Genomic DNA, 22,958 nt, shown 5'->3' on the forward strand with positions numbered 1-22,958 from the left:
TTCATTTATTGTTGTGAGCGCTCGGTGGTGCCTCTCTTGGGGGCGCGCACTCTCTCTCTGTGTTGAAGCCCCTAGACAGCGCCTCTTATAAATGACACTGAGTGAAAGAATTTAAAGTTGGCTGTGTTTTCCATGCGGATTCCTCTGTGTACTTGCATTTTCACGTAAACGTCAGATGTTACTGACAGGGAAGACGACTGATTCGTGTTTATCATGAAAGGTTAGCAGTGTTTTTCCACACACACTGGTTCTCTATGTGCTTGTGCGCGAGCTCTCTCTCTTCTATGCCCGCGCATGCCTTCTGTAGTAACTATGTGTAATGGCAATTTTTTAATTTGCGCCGAATTGTCTGCGATGTGGCGTTTATAAATCAAGGTTTTGGTAACTTAGTAGTTAAAGTAACAGCTGGTTGGATTAAACACAAGGTTATTGGGTCATGTTTAGTCACCATTTTAATAGTCTTTGGGGTGGTTTCCTGGACAGAAATTAGCTCAAGCCAGGACCTAGACCTTAGTTTAATTAGGAAATATAATTAGTTTAAACAAACATGCTTTACTAAAACATTACTTGTGTGCATTTTGAGGCCAAACTAAGGGCACTGATGTATTATAAGATGTCAGTGCAAGATGTTTTTAGTTTGGACAGCTCTTATATTTATCTTAGCCTAGGACTAGTCTAATCCCTGTCTGGGAAACCGCCCCTATATGTCTGACAACAGAACAGATAATATGTGAAAATAGCATTCAGTTGTGTTAAAATACAATAAAACAAACAATGACTGTCAGATCAGACAGAGAGTAGAAAAACAGATTATCCAACAGATTAAATAGCTTAAATATCAAAAAAGAATACTGTTCCTTTAAGATTAATATACAGGTGGTGGTCATATAATTAGAATATCATCAAAAAGTTGATTTATTTCAATAATTCCATTTCCAAAAAGTGAAACTTGTATATTATATTCATTCATTACACACAGACTGATATATTTCAAATGTTTATTTATTTAAATTTAGATGATTATACCTGTTAGATAATATTTAATATGTATAAGTTAATATTACTTCCTTCCTAGTCAGTAAAGATCAATAGATCAAAGTTTAGGAAATCTGTTAAAGTAAGAACTACTCAACTGTAAAATGTTCATATAAAACACATCTTCCTGTAGCAAAAGCCACTGTTTAATGTGTAAATCAACCTCCCCTAATCTCTCACTTTTTCTTTGGAGAAAAGATCATTTGATTTGTGGTTTTAATGTAATTTACTTACAAAAGAATAAGTAGTGCTAAGCTTACATTTACTTTTTATTTTAGATGGTTTACATAAAATAAATTTAGGCCTATATACTTTTCACTATAGAAATGCATGGGGAACCATTCTGCCATTTGATTTATACTGTTTATTGTTTACATTGTTATAATAGTAAATGTATGCTTTTTAAGTAAAATTATACTTTTTTTTTAACAGTGACGAGTAATTACATCCTACATGATTGTTTAAAAAAAGTTAAGTTCCTTTTTTCCACTGATTTTTTTTTACAAAAACTTTACATTATAATTGTATAAGTATTTGTTATTTAATATATTAACGTGTAGTTTTAGTTGATAATGTTATTTCTTATTTGTCAAAGTTTTACAAATTTACCAAATAAAATAAAGGGAGGGCTTGTTCCATGCAAATACGTAGGGTACAGCCCACTGAGTCTGGTAAACCCGCCTCCTTAGTTTAAAAGGTCTGTACCTCATTTTGGCCCAGATACACTATTGCAACTGCATTGCGAAGACATGTCCTTGCGATTGCAGTCTTTTTTTCCAAACAATGGCCTCATGACTTACTGGTAAGTTTTGTTTTATATTGTGATTTATCAAGTTATCTTCATTTGTAAAATAGTTTTATTTTGTTTATCTTTAACAATTAACAGGATTTTAAATGTATGTATACAATGCAGGAATTTTTAAAACTCTGCCAACTAGCAAGCATTTCAACCAGATCGACCAGCTTTGTAAGTGTTTTTAAGTGTATCCTCAAAGTAATTTTCCTGAATATATATACACTATTGATTTTATTTTACACATTTTATTCCAAATTAGTGAATGCTACAGAACCTCTACATTAGTGCTACCTCTACAGAACCTTCAAGACTTAGTCGTAATCGGAAATGAAAGCAGGCCCATTCTACTATCCATGATAAAAGGAAATGCAAGGCCAATGCACTAGCAGTGCCGCCTCAACATACTTCCACAGGTTTTATTAAAATGGTTGGTTAGTTTGAATATGTAGCTAAATATTTAATTTGTTATGTGGAAATATTGCTATGCTGTTGTGTACTAATTTTACTGTAATGGAATTTTACAGGAAATGTGAATAGCATTAACTAGCTGCGTTGGCAAAGGGCCTCAGAAGCCAACAGCGACGGGGACGAGGCAATAGTAGGCTACCAGTCCAATGTCACCTATGGAGCCACAAACATCTGCAGTGGTTAATGTGGACAGCCCGTTTAATAAAGTGAATCTGTCACAAGCGGTTGGAGCCATTGTTGAGGACGAACCTTCAATGATTTTTGAACAATCTCCACCTGCAAATCAGAATCATTTCAACAATGAATTGTTGTTGGGGTTGACTGAACAAGGAAAAGACATACTGCAGGTATTAAAGCATTAATTTCAAGGTCTACAGACCAAGGGACAGTGATCAGACTGATATTTGATGCATTCCAAATGATGTCTGAAGAAAAACTGCAGTGAACAAAATGGTGCTTGACCGATTGGAGAACATTGACAAAAGCGTGCGAGAAGATCTCGACATGCAAGGAAGTACGGTAATTCTTCTTTAAAATCTTAAATGCTGGTTTATAATTTAAATGTGTTGTTTGTTAAACTGTTCTGCTATTTTGTGATGCTGCTTTAAATGTGTTTTAAATATGTTTTATTTTTAAACATTTTTCATTTTATTTTTGTTAATTTTGGTTGGTTTAAATTTAAATTATCCTGCTATTTTTGTTGTGTCTAAAGCTATTTTAAGTGTGGATTTTTATTTTATTTATATATAATTTTTTTGTGGGTTATGTTAAATTAAGCATTATTTTTATGATTTTAACCATGATTTTGGATTGATAATTTTGTTGTGGCTAGCGTTAATTTTAAGTGTTTTTGTTTGGCTATATTTTTTTTTGGCTAACATTTAAAGGGACACAAGGCAAGTCTGAGTATTATTTCTCTACTAGCTCCCCCTAGTGTCTGGGAGTAAATGCTTTCTATATCTGAGACTTTACAAGACGGAAGGACACCGGGTCGGATACAGCGAACTTGCAAGTGGGGTATTCTTCCTACAGACGGTAGGGGCGGGCGAGAGAGTCTTCATTCGTCATGTAATGAGTCATTTAACCATATACAGACTTACGAAGATGATTTATTAACATAAAAATGCTGCCTTGTGTCTCTTTAATTTAAGTGTGATTTTCATAATTTTAAATGTGTTTTGGCTGTGTTTTATGGATTCCCGTTTTTTATTTGTTGTTGTGGCTAGTGGTGATCTAAGTGATTTAAATTATTTTAAAACACTTTTTTTTTAGTTTTTACTATTTTTGTTGAGGCTAACGCCGTTTTAAATGTGTGCCATTTTAAATGTGTGCCATTTTAAATGTGTGCCATTTTAAATGTGTGCCATTTTAAATGTGTGCCATTTTAAAGCTGCGGTCGGCAACTTATTTTATCATATTTTTTGATCATATTCACTGAAACCAACACTATGCTCCGATAGAACAACATAAATTAGACTGTTTAAGAAAAAGCCCTGCGCTTCTAGCTCCACCTGGAGCCTGTTATTTGTTTTGCAAAAATCTACCGCTCCCGGTTCATTTGGTCCAATCAGCGCAGGGCTGTGTAAAATCTGCCTGTCAATCACAGTACCTGCACGCGTCACAGATCCCCATCCCCCTCGCGCGCGTTACAATATACCGTGTATCCGCCTGAATTCATAGTTGTTTTGGTTTGAACAGCGTGATGGCGGAGAGAACTTTCAGTAACAAACTTCCGATTTCTCGGTTAACAACTAGAGCTAGGAAATGAAAAGAAGGAAACAAAGATAGAAAGCGACTGTGACTGTATTAAAACTAGGATCAATATCGGACCAGCATTTGAAAGGAATCTACGAGATTTCAAGCTGGATGCAGAGCTTGCCACATTTCTTCTCAACAGGTAATTGTGCTTTATCAACCATTGATTGTATTTCGAAGTGTTATGTAAGTAATCTAAGTATTCTTGCTAAGTATGCGTTCACAATAATACTTTTGCACACGCGCTAACGAGAACGAGCTCTGAGGGAGGTTGCTCGGAGGTAGTGGGGGAGGGACATGAAATTGTAAACATTTGGAAACTGCTCAATCCTCCAGAGTTGCCGACGGCAGCTTTAAATGTGTGCCATTTTAAATGTGTGCCATTTTAAATGTGATTCTATTCTGTGTGTAATCAGTGGAGAATCTGTATAATCAGTGGGGAGGTCTAAATACATGGCTGGTAAAGTGTGCATTTAGTTGATGATTTACATTGCTGTCAAGAGATGCATTCTGTGAGGGGTAGACATGTGCCTGAGACTGAGATGATAGAACACTTACGTGCCCAATACCGAGAAATGACAAACAAAATGAACCAGATCCATAACCAAAATGTTCTACATGTTTTATGTGCTGTACCTGTAATGATAGAACCCTCATTAAGTCAAATCCGTGAAAGGATAAACGAAATGAATTGGATACATGAGCAAAATTTTGAAACGCATTTGTTACAAACAAGTTATGGTAACGTAAATTCAGCCGATGATTCTAATTCTCCAGATACCTGTATGGGTTTAAGTCAGAGTGATGTAGACACACTCGTGCATGATGGAGGTACAGTAGGTGAGTACACCATTGTCCCGAGACCATATTTTAATGGTATAGAGATCCACCGAAATCTGAATTTAAGAAATTATCCAAAGATTTGGCTGTGTACACTATATTTGTCCAAAATATTTTGTCAGAAATGGTTTCATTTTCCAGACAGATGGGCGGTGCGGGTTTAGACTGCTGCAGGTCTAACCCCTCAGACAGTGTAGGGTTTAATCACATTGCAAGGTTGGAGCGGGTGTTGGATGTGAAGATTGTGGTGTTTTGGTCAAGTAAGGGGAAATTCGAGAAACATAAAACCCATGATGACCCCTATACAAAGTCTGCATTTTTGTACTTGGTCATTATTACATAATAAAATGTGTCATCATCCAAGATATTTATCGGATCACCATATGTCTGTGACTACTGTTACACAGGGTATACAAACAGACAGGGCCACAAATGTAAATATACATGTTCTGTATGTAATGACAGCCAGTGCTACAAACAGGCTAAAAAGACACTGTCCAGACTGTTTGAGAATCAGGGTATCTTCCGTCCATTCCATATTCGTTTTCAAATAAAAAAACGGAAAACGAAAAAACAAATCGTTTTTCAATTTATCATATCCGTCATAAAATGAAAAAAAAAAGATGACCGATTTAAAAAGAAGGAAATAATACATTTTTCTATATTTTGTTTCTCAATATTACTTCTTAAAACTAAATTTTGAAAAACGAAATAAACAAAATGTTAAAAAACTACATTTTCAACCACAGAGCTATACTTTTTCATTAGCATTTGCAAAGGTCAACGGCAGGGGGAGCAAAGACGTGGCAAAATTATTACAATGGCATCTTTAGCAGGGCACGCGGATGTGATTATCCACATGATTAATGATCATGATATGACAAATGAAAATATTTCTGCGCACCTATCCCAAATGGGCGTGCAAAAATGCTCTGCAAGAAGTGTTCGCAGATTCTGCAGAGAACACAACGTGAAAAGACGCAGCCACGTTGATGATAGTCATCTAGAGCTGGCAGTGGCCAGCGCTATAAATGAGGTAAGTTTATGGACTATTTTAGAAGTTTATTATACATGTTTGTAGGGCTGTCTGTCACAATGATTAAATAATCGATTTCAGATCAAGCAATGACGGCAAATCTCTTTAAAAAACACAAGGGGGAGCTGGAGCTCCTAAACGAGACAGTATCAGATAGCGCTCCTAGTGCTCACAGTGTCGTGATGCATTGGAAAGCACTCAGTGGAAAAAAAACAGCATTTAAATAAATGCTGCAAAACTTTGATAAGCAGTATGAATTGTCAGGTAAAATATACATTTCCAAAACAGCAATTCCAAATTTAGGGAAGTAAAGGAAGCTATTCTTAGTTAAGGATCTGTAAGGAACTGATTTTTTTTTTTTGCAGCCACTACATAGGTCCAGTAAACTGAACTTAGTAGGACTGGCTACTATTTAAGGCCTGTTCTGCTATAGTTAGTTTATTTTGATTGCATTTTTATTTTCAGTTATTTTTCAAACACGTTATTATTATTTCTCATGAAGAATTTTCAGTTTTTGAAAGATATATTCATTAAATAATTACTTGTAAATATGTGTTATATGTATTAATATTTACTGCCAGGTAAACCTTGCAAAATATTTAATTTAAATAATCACAACAATATGTGAAAATTATTTCATGAACAAACAAAAAATCTTTGAGAAATAAATGTCAAAGCAATAAAACAGACAATTAATCGTCAAAGTCCTAAAACAGGCAATTAACCATCATAATCATCACAGTTTATTAGACAATTTACTGTCAGACAAATTTCAATTGTGACAGCCCTACATGTTTGTTGGGGACATTTATTATGAATGCAGCTCAAAATATTGTCTGCAAAAGCAAATATATTTGTGATTACTGATATTGATTGTGTCTTCTTTCGCATTTGCATTTATTGTGCATGTTGCAGGATCCCCACAAGGTAAACATTTACTGATGATAGTATAGTTGTGGGAACATTTAGCCCCCTTAACATTGGGAATACCAGGACACACACAGACACACACACACAGACACACACACACACACAGACACACACACAGACACACACACACACACACACACAGACACACACACACACACAGACAAACAGACACACACACACACAGACACACACACACACACAGACACACACACACACACACACACAGACACAAAGACACACACACAGACACACACACACACACACACACACACACACACACAGACACACACACACACACACACAAACAGACACACACACACACACACACACAGAGAGAGAGACACACAGACAGACACACAAAAACACACACACACACACACACACACACACACACACACACACAGAGACACACACAGACAGAAACACACACACGCAGACACACACAGACACACACACACACACAGACACACACACACACAGACACACACAGACACACACACACACAGACAGACACACACAGACAGACACACACACACACAGACACACACAGACACACACACACACAGACAGACACACACAGACACACACACACACAGACACACACACACACACACACACACACACACACACACACACACACACACACACACACACACACACAGACACACACACACACAGACACACACACACACAGACACACACACACACAGACACACACACACACAGACACACACACACACAGACACACACACACACACACACACAGACACACACACACAGACACAGACACACACACACACACACACACACAGACACACACACACACACACACACAGACACACACACAAAAAGACACACACACAGACAGACACACACACACACACAGACACACACACACACACACACACACAGACACACACACACGCACAGAAACAGACACACAGACACACACACACACAGACACACACACACACAGACACACACACACAGACACACACACACACACACACAGACACACACACACACACACACACACACACACACACAGACACACACACAGACACACACACACACAGACACACACAGACACAGACAGACACACACAGACAGACACACACAGACAGACACACACAGACAGACACACACAGACAGACACACACAGACAGACACACACAGACAGACACACACAGACAGACACACACAGACACACACACACACAGACAGACACACACACACACACACACACACACACACACACAGACACACACACACACACACACACACACACACACACACACAGAGTTATAATTTATATATCAAAAACATTTTCTGCTTTGTTCAACAGGTGGGGCCAACATTTGGGCGCACATTTATGACAGGTTATCTGTCATCAAAAGGCATACGTGCAGGTGAAGTTCGGGTCGGTAAAGCACTACGACTGGTTCATCCACCATATCATGAATTGCGGCATAAGGTTGGATTTACACTGTCTTTAAGTCCTTAAACTGAGTTATTAATACAGTTGTCTAATTGTTTTAAGTTAAAGTTTATTCATTAAATTGTATTTTTATTATTATATTCATTATTATTTAGTGAGTCTGAAATGCAGTGGCAGTGCTGTTATAACATGTTGTTTTGTAAACTATTAGGGTGTACGCAACCTGAATCCAGTCCCCTACCATGCAGAATACATGGGACATAAACTACACTTGGACCAAAATGAGAAGCTGGTGATGTTTGGAGTGACGCATGTTCTGGCAATAGATGGCTTCAGCAGCCAAATTGTGGCTTACAACACCATGCCTGTTAAAAACAACTTAACAATCTATCAGAAAGTTTACAGGTTAATTCATGCCCCATTAACATTTATTCTGTGTGTCACTCTTAAATCAGTGCTTCTCAATTGTGATCATGACTGAACTTTTCAGATTTCACAGAATGTAAACATTTTTGACTCCCTGACAATATATTTCTACGCTACCCCCTACCCATTAAAACACAGTATCACAATAGTTTGGGTCTTATAAACAATTCGAAATAGGTGTTAAATGTGACACCAGGTCAATTGGTCTAATTAGAATTGAGAATCACTGTAACATGGACTAATTCAGCATGTTTTGAACATTTAAACCACACTGTCAGTTTTTGAAGCCTGGATATCCTTTCAGAGAAGCCGTGATAAAAAACGGCATGTGGGATCAAATCCGGGTTGACCATGGAAAAGAGTTCTATATGTGCCTGTATATCCAAGAGCTGCTGTCCAGACACAGATACAATATAAACAGGCAACCATATGTACAGACAAAATCCTCAAGGGCAAGTTTTTCCTGCCACATTAAAAAACCTTACTAATTTCTTTACACAATAAAATAAATAATATGATACCTTATCCACAGAACCTCAAAGTTGAGCGAATATGGCCAGAAATAAATAACAGAGTCAACTATCCCCTGAAAGAAGCCCTGCTGCAACTTCAAGACCAAGAGGTGATCAACATGGAGGACAACACAACTAAATTTTGTGTATCCAATCTCACTTGTCAGGTTTCCTCAATTGGGCTTGAACGAACTGTGCTATCATGGAATGCACATAGGATTGCAGGTATTTCTAAACATGTATTTTCCTTTTTGATTGTAATAATGTAAACACACAAAATTATTTACAAATCAATACATTGTTTATAAGTGCACCATTGTCAAGCTACATGTAGATTTTGTCCTCTCTATGATCAAGATCACAGCCGTTTAATGCTAGATTTGGGTTTTCTTAGAACCTTTTTAGACATTTCTTATTGTTTATATATTAATTATGGTACTACTGTTGTAGGAAAAGGAATACCAAACATCTTGGCTAAAGGTGGGTGTCCAGCAAGGATTTCTGAGGACCTCCTTCCACAGGCCTCTGTGGTTGCAGACATGTATCAGCAAGATGTGGGGTCCTGCCTGACAAGAACATCAACATTCGGGACAGATCCCTTTTCTTGTGAGGAAGACAGATCCCAGGCAGAGGAAGAATTTGCTGATCATTACCCAGACATTACACAGTGCTTTGATCAGGCTGCAAATTATGACTTCACACCATTTAAAGAAGCCATATTACATCTCATAAATGTAACAAGACATTATTAATGAAAATCAAGGTTTCTTTAAGAATAACAGGGACAAGACGTTCATTGTAATACTAACATTTATTGAAAATTTTTGTTAAGAATAATTTTACAAAAGTAAGAAAAGTACACAAAAGTATTTTGCACATTATCAATTGTATTAAAACAAAGCTGTAATTTGAAGTATAAATGGTCACATTAAAGCATGTTTAATAAAGTGCTATCCAGTGCTGCATTTTACTTTCAACAAATCAAAAGTTCAAAACTTGACATTGAAACAATGACATTTTGGTTTATAACTTAAATGTAAAGAGTATCATTACTCATATTAAAGCAAAAAAAGTGCTTCCTTTAGTGCTCTCACTTTCAAGTCAACATCTCAACAGTAATAACTTTTTTTAAACTGTATATTCAAGAGGATATTTACTCTTAACATGCTGTAATTTGAAGTATAAATGGTCACATTAAAGCATGTTTAATAAAGTGCTATCAAGTGCTGCATTTTACTTTCAACAAATCAAAAGTTTAAAACTTGACACTGAAACAGTGATATTTGGTTTATAACTTAAATGTAAAGAGTATCATTACTCATATTAAAGTAAAAAAGTGCTTCCTTTAGTGCATCTCACTTTCAAGTCAACATCTCAACAGTAATAACTTTTTTTTAAACTGTATATTCAAGAGGATGTTTACTCTTAACATGTAACTAACAGCAGTAACAAATAAAGAGCAGCTGCAGTTGTGCCATATTATAAAACCTGACACTTGTAACTGGTATACAGCTTTTTACTGTTTTCAATCCTTAATAAGATCCCCCAAAGCAGACAATGCCCCACCAATTCCTGTGACTCTGTAGGTGTTTTCCCTCGAGTTCTCTCCTCTACATTTTACACAGGTGTTGGCATTTCGCTGCCACTGGTCAAAGCACACTTTGCATGCAATGAGACTCTGACAACAAACGGCAAAAACCGGATCATTCATGGCCCCTAGAAATTTAAAATAAAGAAAATTACTTGTTTTGTCTTTTCATAATATTTCTGGGATCTTAATCCAGAGAAAAGAGAGAAAAGTATTACAGTTTAATTAAAAAAATACTATTCTGGCTATCAACAAATCTTAAAGGGACAAAATTATCTCGTTAACAAACCTTTGCAAATTATGCAAGCAAATGCATTTTTGATAGCTGCACGTTCTTGATCTGTGAAACTAATAAAACATCTGTGTGCCAAAGTCAGCTCCGATAATCCCTTGATGGCCTGTACAACTTCTGGCAGTTCTTGGGATGCCAACACCACCTCTTCAATTCTTTCTAAGACCTCTGGTAGCTGGCTGTCATCATCCCTTTGGCTGAGGAAACAATTTACAATAAGCAAACCATGTTTTACATATATTTAAGTCTGTTAGGTGTTACTAATTTAAATGCTCAAAATATCAGCTATTTTACCTTACTCTTATCTTCTTGGATCTCATTTCCAAGAACTGTTGTTCACGCACAGCAAAAACCTTTCTAGAGTTTTGTTTCCAGTAACTTGATCCTGGGGAAAGAATTCGTATTTTAAAAGAATTCATTAAGTCAAGATTGAACAAGTGAAAATTTTATAATAGAATAGAAAAACAACACTACTAAAATGCAGACAGCAAAAAAGCAAGCTGCTTTCAGTGTGCTTTTTGCCCTCTTAAGGCAATCACAACCTGATCATTTTTCTGTAACTTTTTGAGAATTAGAAAATTTCAGGTGATTTTTATGTGTGTAAAACTTTATTTTATTTGAATCAACTGGTATTACATTTCTCTGAGCTTACTGGTGTTTTCATTAATGTGATGATCTTAGATTTTTTTGAAACAGCTTGTAGTCTCTCATCTTATGCAGTTACCTTTTGTTCCCTCTGTATCTACAATCTCATTCCCCTGGCCATCAGTCAAAATCAAACCATCTTCTGACCCAATGGCATCTTGGACTTTTGCCAAGATGCCAGGAACTGATGCCTCATGTTCATGAAAACGGATCGCCACAGTCTTCTGAGGTGTCCATTTTCCACCAACCAGATCAGCAAGAAAAACATTCCTTGAAAAAAAAAGGTGTTTAGGTAAATTTCCAAAGACCACCTTATCTTCCTATAGACTAGACCTTATTAGAAAGCAATGCCAACATGCATTGTAGTCACATTATATTTCTGGCTTCAATAATTTAGGCAGCCATACATATTAATAAAACCTCTCACAATTATTAGAGAACTGACAGTGAACTGATAACAAATACAATTTGCGTATGGCTTTATCAAAAATACCACCCAAAACTTTTGTATAATAATATTGTTCCCATGGGTAAACGTTTGTTGAACTCACCGTTGAAAAGGTTTTGACATACTGGCCCGCGGCGCAGACAAAAATGCCTGCGAAGCAAAACCAGCGGCCGCACTGGGTCGTTGAAATGCAAAGCGCACAGACCCAGATTCAGCAACGGGTCTATTTGAGTCCGGTGATTGCACCTCGGCAGAATCTCCGTGAACTTCGTAGTGTCCTCTTGTAACAAGATCGACACTACTAAAAAATCCACTCTCTCCAGCGAAGATAGCGACGTTGCTATCATCAGTTATGTAAACACTGGAACTACACACCTTCAAATAAAATTGATAGTTGTACATAAGAATATATCGTTTAATTTTATTGGTAATATTTTCTAATAATTGGCACAGATGGGCCAAACTCGGCCCTGCATGGTCCTTCGGTTTAGATTCAACCGTGATAACTTTCCTGCCTGTAGCATTCCAGTAATCATTAAGACAGAGATTATCTGGCTAACGTGTGCTTGATTATGGAGCTAAACTCTGCAGGACATTAGCCTGGATAAGGCGAGTTTGCCCATCTCTGCTAAATTTTAAATTAAAACATCCAAATCATTACCTGAAATATACGGCCAATTTTATCAGTTGTCATGTCTTCGTCTTTTAAAGTTACCCTCTTAGGACCCTTGAAAAGCGTGTATGTATCCATGACGACTTGCTTAAAGTTGGTGAGGTGAAGTTTTGGTTACAGATTTCTGTTTCCGTTCGTCCACGTGTGAACTTCTTCTTGTACTGTTTAATGGCGGTTGACAAGCCAACTTATGGTGTATTACCGCCACCAACTGGACTGGAGTGTGGAGATTAGAAAGGCGTACAGTGCGCGTGAACTTCCGGGTCATATAGCTTAGTTAGGAAATCAAAATGTAATATTCCATTTTTAGGCTGATATTCTAAAATCTGTTATTTAGAGTAGATTGTATGTCTGGCAGAATAGAAAAATATAACTTTAAGTAAATATTAAACAAAGGCAATACAATGATATATTAAAAAACTATTTGTTTTTTTCGTTTTCCGTTTTTTTATTTGAAAACGGATATGGAATGGACGGAAGATACCCTGATTTTTGAGATATTGTAAATCACAATATTGCTTTAATGCCCATGAAAATGCATCTGCTAAAGCATCTGGGAGATTGTCCTGTGATACTGCAGAAAATGCGGTAGGTGGTACCATGTAGCCACAAGTAATCCTGATTAGCTACATACATTTCCTGCAGATTGTTGCTTCCATTGCAGTGAGGATTTAAGGCCTAGTCCACACGGACACCGGTATTTTTATAACCGTGAGTTTTTTCACGCGGTTCAGCCGTTCGTCCACACGAAACTGCAGTATCAGGGCACTGAAACCAAGCATATTTGAAAACCCCGGCCAGGGTGAGCTTTTTAAGAAACCCCGGTTACAGTGGTATAGTGTAGAGAGTAAAACCGGGGGTTTTGCCTTGCGACGTCAGAGTGTGCGCCGTTATCCACTGTGTTTGACGTCAAGATTGTGCGCTGCTGACTGCTTTGTTGATGATTCTGTGCAATGGCGGTCGTATCTTGCTAATAATAACTGTGCTAACAGGGCTTCTAACATGTATACAGATAGATGCTCAGTTATCTCACTATATTGTGGAACACGATTTGGGATATATCCCTGCCTGCTGGTGTGGCATGCTCTTGACAGCGCTTGATAGCGTGCTTTTGCCTTATCGTGTGGATGAATATTTAATTTAAACCGAGCACGTGTGGACGGGATTTTTTTTTGGGAAAACTCCGGTTATAAATATACCCGTGTCCGTGTGGACTTGACCTAAGTCACGATGGTGATAGTGAATGTTTCATACATCCTATACCCTTCAAAGAGGTTAATGACAGCTACAAATTTTAGGACTTTGAAACCTATTTTGATTATGCGTTACACGTTGCTAATTATGTCTGTGCCATGACCTGTAATGGTGAGAAATTCGAATGTGAAGGTGGAAGCTGTGTAGAGAACTTCACCAGTTTAGACAGCAAATATAAAAACTTAACTTCACATTTGTGGCACACAATGAAGTGGATTTTGATTTCTTAATCCTAATATATTTCTGCAATCACAGGTCTCAAGCTTAACATTGTCATGCAAGGTTGTAGATTAACCTTTACGTATGATGAGACGTTCAAACCGTGGTACATTGACAGTATAATGACTGACAGTGCCAGGATAAAGTTTCATCAGTGGTATGACACTCTTGAAGGGAAGGTCTTTGACTTCAGAAAAGACATTAGATTATACTGTATGAATGATGTTTTCTTACTTCGCGGGGCATGCATTAAGTACAAGAAAGAGTTCATTGAATGTACACAGATAGACCCATTCAGATTTATGACTTTGGTGTCGTGCTGTATGGGGGTTTTCAAATCTCACTTTCTAGCCTCTGTTACTATAGCTCTGACCCATAATAATGCATAAAAACACCAGCCCAAGACATTTCTTGAATGTTTTGATCAAGTGGCTTGAATATGTGAAAAAGACACATGATGTGGACATGCACCATGCTCTGAATCATGGTGAAAACAAAGAGTATAGAAGCCCAAGAGGCGAAACTCAATAGAACGCTCCATAGCAACAGTTGCCCCCATGACGTGACGGCGCGGCCGCCATTATGGACTGAAAACTGAAGGAAACCGCCGAAAAATAATGAGAGTCAATGGCACTGAACCAACTTAACATAACAAAAACTTGGCATAACTTTTTTTTTCTGGTCGTAATATCTAAATACGAAAACAACGTGGTTATGCATGGCCTAATTATCCTTAGGAAAATAGTATTTTGGGACAAAATATTAATATAAAAGTACGATAAGACTACTATAGAAATACTATAGCGGCTCTAGGATATTATAGAGGTATTACAGAACATAACATACTTCTGTGATGTTCTGATACCTTTATGGTATTTTGGGGCTGCTGTGGTGTTTCTGTGGTGGTCTTGTCGTACTTCTATAGTATGTCCCAAATTACTATAGTATTCCTATAAGATTAATATACTATTTTGTCACAAAATACTGTAAGATTCCTATAGTACTTTTTCATAAGGGTATGTCCCCCACCGAATCGGCTTCATTACCCTACCACTTACGGTTTGCAAAGATACAATTATAAAATTACTGCAAACATTTAATCTATCAATATTTATGTTCTATTATGCATTTTACTTGTTATATTAATAACAGAAATTCATGAAAAAATATATAGGCAGACACACAGTAATAACATTTATTCAAATGTTGATTTTGAAATGATTGAACATCACCATATATGATTTGGAAAAATAAATAAATAAAATTATAAATGAACATTTCTTACGAGTTAATCTTTTACATAGAAGATCACAAAAATATTAACAAGTTTTTTCAACATCTTCATTGAAAGTGCACACAGTGAACGTTTCAATGGCAAGAACAAAAACAATCTGTGAATGTCCTATTACAGGCGGAAAGGTACAAAAAAGATGTGCAATCTAGCAAGTGCACACATGAACTATAAACAGTACTAAAATGGAGCCATAAGATCTCAGTAATTAATCAGACACCACCATCTATTGTGTGAGCATTTAAGTTTTGTTGTATTTTTTTCTTTTTGTGAGAGAAGAGGCACTGACATAGAATGGAAGCATTAGTCAGCTACTAGCCAGTTCAAGTTTTGTATAGATTTCTAAAAATGAACAATAACTGATTGATGAAGGCCCCGCTACAGCTTCCTCAGTGTAGTGCGCCCGTGATGAAGGCCCCGCTACAGCTTCCTCAGTGTAGTGCGCCCGTGATGAAGGCCCCGCTACAGCTTCCCCGGTATGCTGGTCTTTGGAGGGAGGAGGAACTTGACTCTGCTTGCCTGACACACACACACAAAAAAAATTAAACATAATTTCACTGCAGAACAATATTAATAAATACAATTTCAGATACATTTGCTGTAAAACATAAGAGAAGTCTGAACTTCCATCTTTCATAAATAGAATCAGTCTACCTGAATATGTGTGTGTGTGTGTGTGTGTGTGTGTGTGTGTGTGTGTGTGTGTGTGTGTGTGTGTGTGTGTGTGTGTAATAGAAATAAATGAGCATCTTACGTTTTTTACGTGGCAACTCCTGGCGTGTCTTCGGAGGTTTACGCTTCCTCTCCAGATCTAGTGGGGGAGGTGGGTTAGGGGCCTGTATTCTTGTGGGCACAGCATCCCAGTTCAGCCCACCATGGCTGTAAGACAATGACATGATTTGTAATCCTCAACCTAGTAAACTATTTTTAACTACATCAGGACACTGTCAGAGGATGAGGGTTCAGTCATTTTGGATAATGTACCTCCAAATGCTGTACAGGTATGTCAAGTGTAGTAGATGGGAGTAGGAGTTTAGAAAAAGGAGAAAAGGAAGTAAAGTCAATTGCAGTTTTAGAATGAGATGAGATGTTAGAAGGTACTTTAAGATGAGCTAGATATTATAGATAGAAGAGCTACACATTGAAACATATTTTCAAGAAGTATTAGAGTTTTATATTACACATACACATCAGATGGTCTTTTGAACTGGCTGCTGTGGAAATGGGCACTGCACACCCTGTAGGTCCGATGCAGCTGATCCAAAGGTATGCCATGAAGGGATGCATTCCTTAGATTCTGGACCGACCTGGCACACCTGCAATGTATACATATGAAACATGATGAATAAATGTTTTCAAGTGTCAGATGTATTTTGAACAAGAAAATAGAAAACTTCTGTTACACTTAAATCTATTTATAATGCGAACATAAAATGGCATTGCACCTGGTATGCATTTTTATGTAACGTTAGCTAAGGCACGCACAAGATGGCAATTGCTATCTGGGTGCAAACACTTTGCCTCAGTTAAATGTAACTTACCATTCATTTCGGTCAGGCATTAAGCAAAATTAAGTAATCACTACTTCTCCTGTCGCATACCATCAACATAGTATATTGTTATTTCTGTTATTTCATCAACATTAGCTGGTGCGGGTTTTAATCAACTCATGCAAGCATCTATCATTTAGCATTCCCTGCTAAAAGAAATTCCCGCCAGGTTGAGCCTGAAAATTGTTAGCAGCTACCACTATTTCATCCACCACACTCAAAACAGCAATTTTATTCTTAAAAAAACATGTCTATGCTATGGAAAATAAATGCCATCTAAAAAAATCCGTCAATCATTACTTTATAAGGCAAACTTGACAGATGCACTAGCCTAACATTCAAGCAGATTTACAAAAGTTAACAATGCGTTCAACATTCAAGTTAAACCAAGACATCATTAAAATATTTCCACTTAAATGAGTTATTACCTTTGTGCATCCTTTGGAAACCGATGAAATGCCAAATCGCTTCTGGTGGACTGATAATTTTTGCAATTTATTGCAGAACACTGCTTGCGTTTCGACCACTTTGCACATCTTCACAGTTGTGCTTTCAGTCCCTAATGGCGGCCGTGGCTCCACAGCGCCATCTACTGACTGTTACCCATAACAAAACAGAGCTTCGCCTCTTGGGCTTCTATACTCTTTGGTGAAATGAAATTTGGTGTTTTTTTTGGTGGATGGGTATGTATAAAGCGATGGGGTGCAAAAAGGGTTCAATTTCGCTGAGTGCTATTTTCATAAATGTACGTCTTGTTTTTAACCTGACAGCATAAATGAGCAGTCCAGAATACCATTTGGAACCCTCATCTGAGCATTTAATGACAGAAATTAGGTTTTCAAAAAAAAGCCCACAATCTTGACAGCGATTTCTGGGACAGGGGTTTGCCTTGAATTGTTAAAGGCTATTGAAAAGGGCCATGTTGTCATGAAGATTAATGAGGTCTGGCATTTTCCTCAAAGATCTGACAATCTGTTTTGTGACTTTGGGAAGAAAATTGCAATTTAAACAACAGGCGTCAGGTTATCGTTCACATGTCATCACAAAGACAAACAGGCTTACATTGATGACTATTACCAAAAAGAGGATATACAGCGAAATCCTCAAAAGATCTGCCATAACCCCGCCCAACGCTCAATCAACAAATTGTTGCTTCATTTGTTGTGGGGTAGATTCTCTCTCAGAGAAAACATGCCTACCTGCAAACTTTCGAAAAGTGCTGAAAATATTTCTCAGTACATCTTTGGGTGTCAGTACGAGGTAAATGTTTTTTCATGTTTGTGTCTAACAAAGTTGCTTTGGTTCAATACAAGCATGCAGAGGGGTCCTTTTTACGAGACCCGAGATGTTCATGTGTTTGTCGGTGCATTCACAACAGCACATGCATGGTTGGAGCTGTACAACCTTATGGACAGGTTGGGTGAAAGACTCCTGTATAGTGATACAGATAGTATCATCTATGTGCCAAAAGATGGAGATTGGAATCCTTGTTTGGGGCCTTTTATAGAAGACTTTACTAATGAACTTGATTTGGATGATAGGATCACACAATTTTGTTCTGCAAATCCTAAAACATATGGTTATCGGACTGCAAAGGGTGTTTAAAGACAAAGGGTGTAACAATGACATCTCAAAATGCCAAAGTTATCAGACTAGAATATTTAATAGGCCTTGTTGTCACTAATATTTTCTGGGTATCGGGGTGTGCAAGACAGAAGGATTTGATTTCAGACTTGTGCACCCTAAAAATATTGAAAATTGTGTACAATTATGATTGCTGGCAATCTCTGTATTACGAATTGTCCATGTGAAATGTATGACATTAAATTTATTGAAGGAATTCCACAGAATCTAAATGACTGTTTCCACCCAACAATTTTTTTTAATTTTAAAAGATGTTATGAAAGATTGTTCAGAACTTATTTTGTCAAGGTAAATCCAGAAGGACCATCAGCTTGAACACTAATTATATGATACTGTTTAAGGTACTGTAAATCAAATCTACTTTTATGATATGCATAAAAACCACCACTAGGCCAACAGATTGCACAGAGTGATGCCACCAAATACTCTGCCCAAATGTAATGGTTATCACATTAGCGGTACTAACCCCAAGCCACACAAATGTACAGCAAGCAGGTGTGTCCATTGCAGCATAGATTTGGTTCCCGACAGGGATCATCAGTGCTTTATTCAGCCTATAAGGCTTGAGACCCTTAGCGAGAAATACATTTTATGATTTTGAAACTCGTTATGAGTCTGGGAAACATGTTCCAAATTTTGTGTATGCCATTACATTTGCGACTGTACAGACTGTGTAGTTCAGCTTGTTAGAAGATTTAGACATCCTCGATTTAAGAATTATACATGGATTGCCCACAATGCTTCTGGCTTCGACAACTTTTGCAGTATTTTACAAAAGTGGGGCTCATGTTTAAAATTACTATGCAAGGATGTCATTTGATTACGATGTATGAACATTTGTATTTCAAACAGTGCTATATTGACGGCTGTTTATTCATCCCCATGCGTCTAGCCAAGACTGCATCTGCATTAAATCTAACCTGTGCAGGGAAGGGATATTTTCCACACCACTTCAATAATCTGGACAAAAATTATGGTTATGATACTATGTCAGAGCATGAGAAGGAACAGTTTGATGAGTGGAACAAAATAGTCACCGGTGAGGTGTTTGACTTAAAAAAAAAAAGAGAATTAGCATTGTATGGCAAGAGTGATGTTGTTTTGTTCAGAGAGGCTTTCATAAAGTGTTATGAATTCATACACTGCACAGACCTTGATCCATTCAAATACACCACGCTAGCTGCTTGTTGTATGTCTGTGTACAAAACACACTACCTGCCAAAAGATACACTAGCCCTGACACAAAACAATGCTTATGCTTATCACTTGAACGGATGTCAACCGTGCTGTGATATGAATAAAGTTTAACATTTTTGTTTCCATTTCTAAAACAGACGTGGGGTCCAGATGTTGCTCTGATGACTGTGTGTGTGACTTGAGACGTTTTAGCTGTCTCCTTCCTTAGAAACGCTCTCTTTTTTACCTTTGTCTCACGTGCTGCAATCGCATTTGTTCCCATGCTTCCTTGCGTGTGTTAGTTTCGGCCATTAGTTGTTGATTGTTGTCGGGCGTTGCCAACGGCATGAAAAGTATGTAAACAACAGTAACAGCTCAGTCTTCAGGTGAAGCAGTTATCAACAGGAATCTACAGAAACGTGTATGTGTGTTTGTTTTAAGACTTGCGATGTTTAGCGCAGTGTCGTTGCTAAGAAACGCTCTCTTGTTTACCTTTGTCTCACGTGTTGCAATCGCGTTTGTTCCAATGCATCCTCACGTGTGTTAGTTTTGACCATTAAATGTTGATTGTTGTCGGGCGTGGCCTGCTGATTTTCAGTCCACAGTTCAAGCACTTATTTAAGCAGTCAGTCCACCACGGCAGCGGTCGCAGGAGCCCTCGTTGTGTGAAGACCGAGCAGTGTAAAAACCATCAACTCTACATGTGCGACTCCACCGAGCAGGGACACCGATTGGGCACTTTTTGTGCTAACTTTTTGTATTTATCTATCTACCTTTTTTCCTCTCTTGCACATTTCCTATTCTTATAATGTCACTACAATTTGTAAATCAGTTGTATCACGTCACCGCGGGAGAAATGATAATAACCTTCGCATTCTCCCTCCATCCACTACCACCTTACTGACTTTTCCCACTGGCTCATGGAACTGCCAATCTGCTGTAAACAACGCAGATTTCATTACTGCTACTGCTTCACATTCTGGTCTCTCTGTTCTAACACTTACTGAGACATGGATTAAACCAAAGGACACTACCACTCCAGCTGCCCTCTCCAACAACTACACTTTCTCCCACAGTCCTCACACAACAGGAAGGGGTGGAGGGACTGGTCTGCTTATTCCAAAGGACTCAAAATTCCAACAGCAAACACCCGCAACCCTCTTTCGAGTCGCATGTTGTTACAATCACCCACCCTACTAAAATCCATTTTCTAGTTATCTACGCCTCCCAGGTCAAATAATACACTTCTTGGATGAGTTGGATGTACTTCTGTCTTTATTCCCAGAGGATGGTACTCCTTTAGTAGTACTTGGTAACCTTCAACATCCACCTTGAGAAATCACAGGCAGCTGACTTTAACACCCCGACTGCGTTGTTTGACCTCAAGCGAGTCCCAACTTCACCAACCCACAGGTTTGGTAATCTTTTAGATCTTTCCTACACACACTGATGTTCCACTTATCACACCCAGGTCACCCCACTACACACATCTGATCACTTCCTCCTCACTCTTGAGCTCGACCTAACTCCCCCAGTCACTGCAACCTGCGCACGCTCCCTCCCTCTTGCTTATCCTCTGTGGTCGCTTCCACGCTCCTCCCTCCCAACCAACTCTCTCTGTTAGATACTGACAACGCCACCAACACACTATGTTCCACTCTTACATCCTGCTTGGACAGATTATTTCCTATGACATCTGGACTGGTCTGGGCCACACCACCTGTCCCTTGGCTATCTGAGGTTCTGGATCTATCTGCCGCTTTTGACATGGTCAATCACCACATCTTCCTGTCGACCCTCATGACTATGGGTGTCTCTCACACAGCGCTTCTATGGCTCAAGTCATACCTCCTGAGGCAGGTCATTTCGAACCCCAATGTCTCCGAGCCCCAACGTCTCGATACCGGGTGCCTCAGCTCTGTGCTTGGACCACTGCTCTTTTTGATATACTGTACATGATATCCCTGGGCTTTGTCATATAAAAACATGGCTTTTCCTACCACTGCTATGGGGATGACACTCAACTCCACTTGTCGCTCCACCCTGATGATTTCACGGTTTTTGTTCGCATCTCAGCATGCCTGAGGGACATCACAAGGTTAAGCTTAGCTTCACGGAGCATGTTGCCAGCACCGCTCACTCTTGTAGATTTATCATCTACAATATTAGGAAAATTAGACATTTCCTAAATGAGCACGCTACGCACTACGCAGGTCCTAGTCCAAGTTGTCCTGTCCAGACTGTACTACTGCAATGTGCTACTGGCTGGACTTCCGGCCTGCACAACCAAACCCCTACAGATGATTCAGAACGCAGGGGCAAGAGTGGTCTTCAACGAGCCAAATAGGGTGCAGGTCACTCCTCTTTTTGTCAAGTTGCACTGGTTTCCTATAGCAGCTAGCATCAAATTTAAAGCTCTGCTCCTTGCCTTTAAAACCACCACTGGGTCAGCACCCCCTTACCTTTACTTGCTTATACAGCTTTATGTACCCTCTCAATACCCTGCGCTCTGCCCCCGAGTGACGGCTTTTGGTGCCACCCCAAAAAGGGGAAAAACATTAGCATGTACCTTCTCAGGAGCTGTTCCACAACTGTGAAATCATATGCCGGTTGCGACACAATCTGCTGACTCTGTAGTTGTCTTTAAGAATCTGCTAAAAACACATCTCTTCCGCCATTACCTCACTTTCTAATATAGGACTTACAATCTTTCTATACTTCTTTGTTTTCTTTATCTGTACATTTCTTTAAAAAAAAATTAAACAACCCTTGGCTATGTATACTGTGTTGGACTTAATGAGACTATTTCCAGTGCACTTATGTATTGCCGTTCTTGTGTTGCTATATTTGCTTCTATTGTTTACCTCATTTTGTAAGTCGCTTTGGACAAAAGTGTCTGGTAAATGTAAGTAACCCCACAACATGCGTGTTTATACTGTGTG

The 22,958-nt window shown here is 38.3% G+C and overlaps 2 protein-coding genes and 1 long non-coding RNA gene across 3 annotated transcripts; 1 reads left to right on the forward strand and 2 right to left on the reverse strand.

The window, feature by feature from the left end:
• Positions 1–5,427: 5,427 nt before the first annotated feature.
• LOC141353116 (uncharacterized) lies at positions 5,428–10,140 on the forward strand. The gene is made up of 6 exons (XM_073859586.1): positions 5,428–5,930; positions 8,206–8,334; positions 8,510–8,703; positions 9,029–9,176; positions 9,257–9,461; positions 9,687–10,140. The coding sequence occupies exons 1-6, from the start codon at positions 5,715–5,717 to the stop codon at positions 9,986–9,988; spliced, it is 1,194 nt and encodes a 397-aa protein (XP_073715687.1). The 5' UTR covers positions 5,428–5,714; the 3' UTR covers positions 9,989–10,140.
• On the reverse strand, positions 10,122–13,367 carry LOC129436862 (uncharacterized). Its single transcript, XM_073859587.1, has 6 exons — positions 12,871–13,367; positions 12,313–12,584; positions 11,841–12,031; positions 11,411–11,501; positions 11,114–11,313; positions 10,122–10,952 (listed from the first exon to the last, which is right to left on the reverse strand). The coding sequence occupies exons 1-6, from the start codon at positions 12,958–12,960 to the stop codon at positions 10,762–10,764; spliced, it is 1,035 nt and encodes a 344-aa protein (XP_073715688.1). The 5' UTR covers positions 12,961–13,367; the 3' UTR covers positions 10,122–10,761.
• A 2,169-nt stretch (positions 13,368–15,536) lies between these two features.
• On the reverse strand, positions 15,537–17,743 carry LOC129452909 (uncharacterized). The gene is made up of 4 exons (XR_012360212.1): positions 17,625–17,743; positions 16,834–16,962; positions 16,401–16,525; positions 15,537–16,165 (listed from the first exon to the last, which is right to left on the reverse strand). It is a non-coding gene; the product is annotated as an uncharacterized lncRNA (long non-coding RNA).
• Positions 17,744–22,958: the final 5,215 nt, after the last annotated feature.

This window comes from Misgurnus anguillicaudatus, chromosome 21, assembly GCF_027580225.2.
Source record: "Misgurnus anguillicaudatus chromosome 21, ASM2758022v2, whole genome shotgun sequence".
Lineage (NCBI taxonomy): Eukaryota > Metazoa > Chordata > Actinopteri > Cypriniformes > Cobitidae > Misgurnus > Misgurnus anguillicaudatus.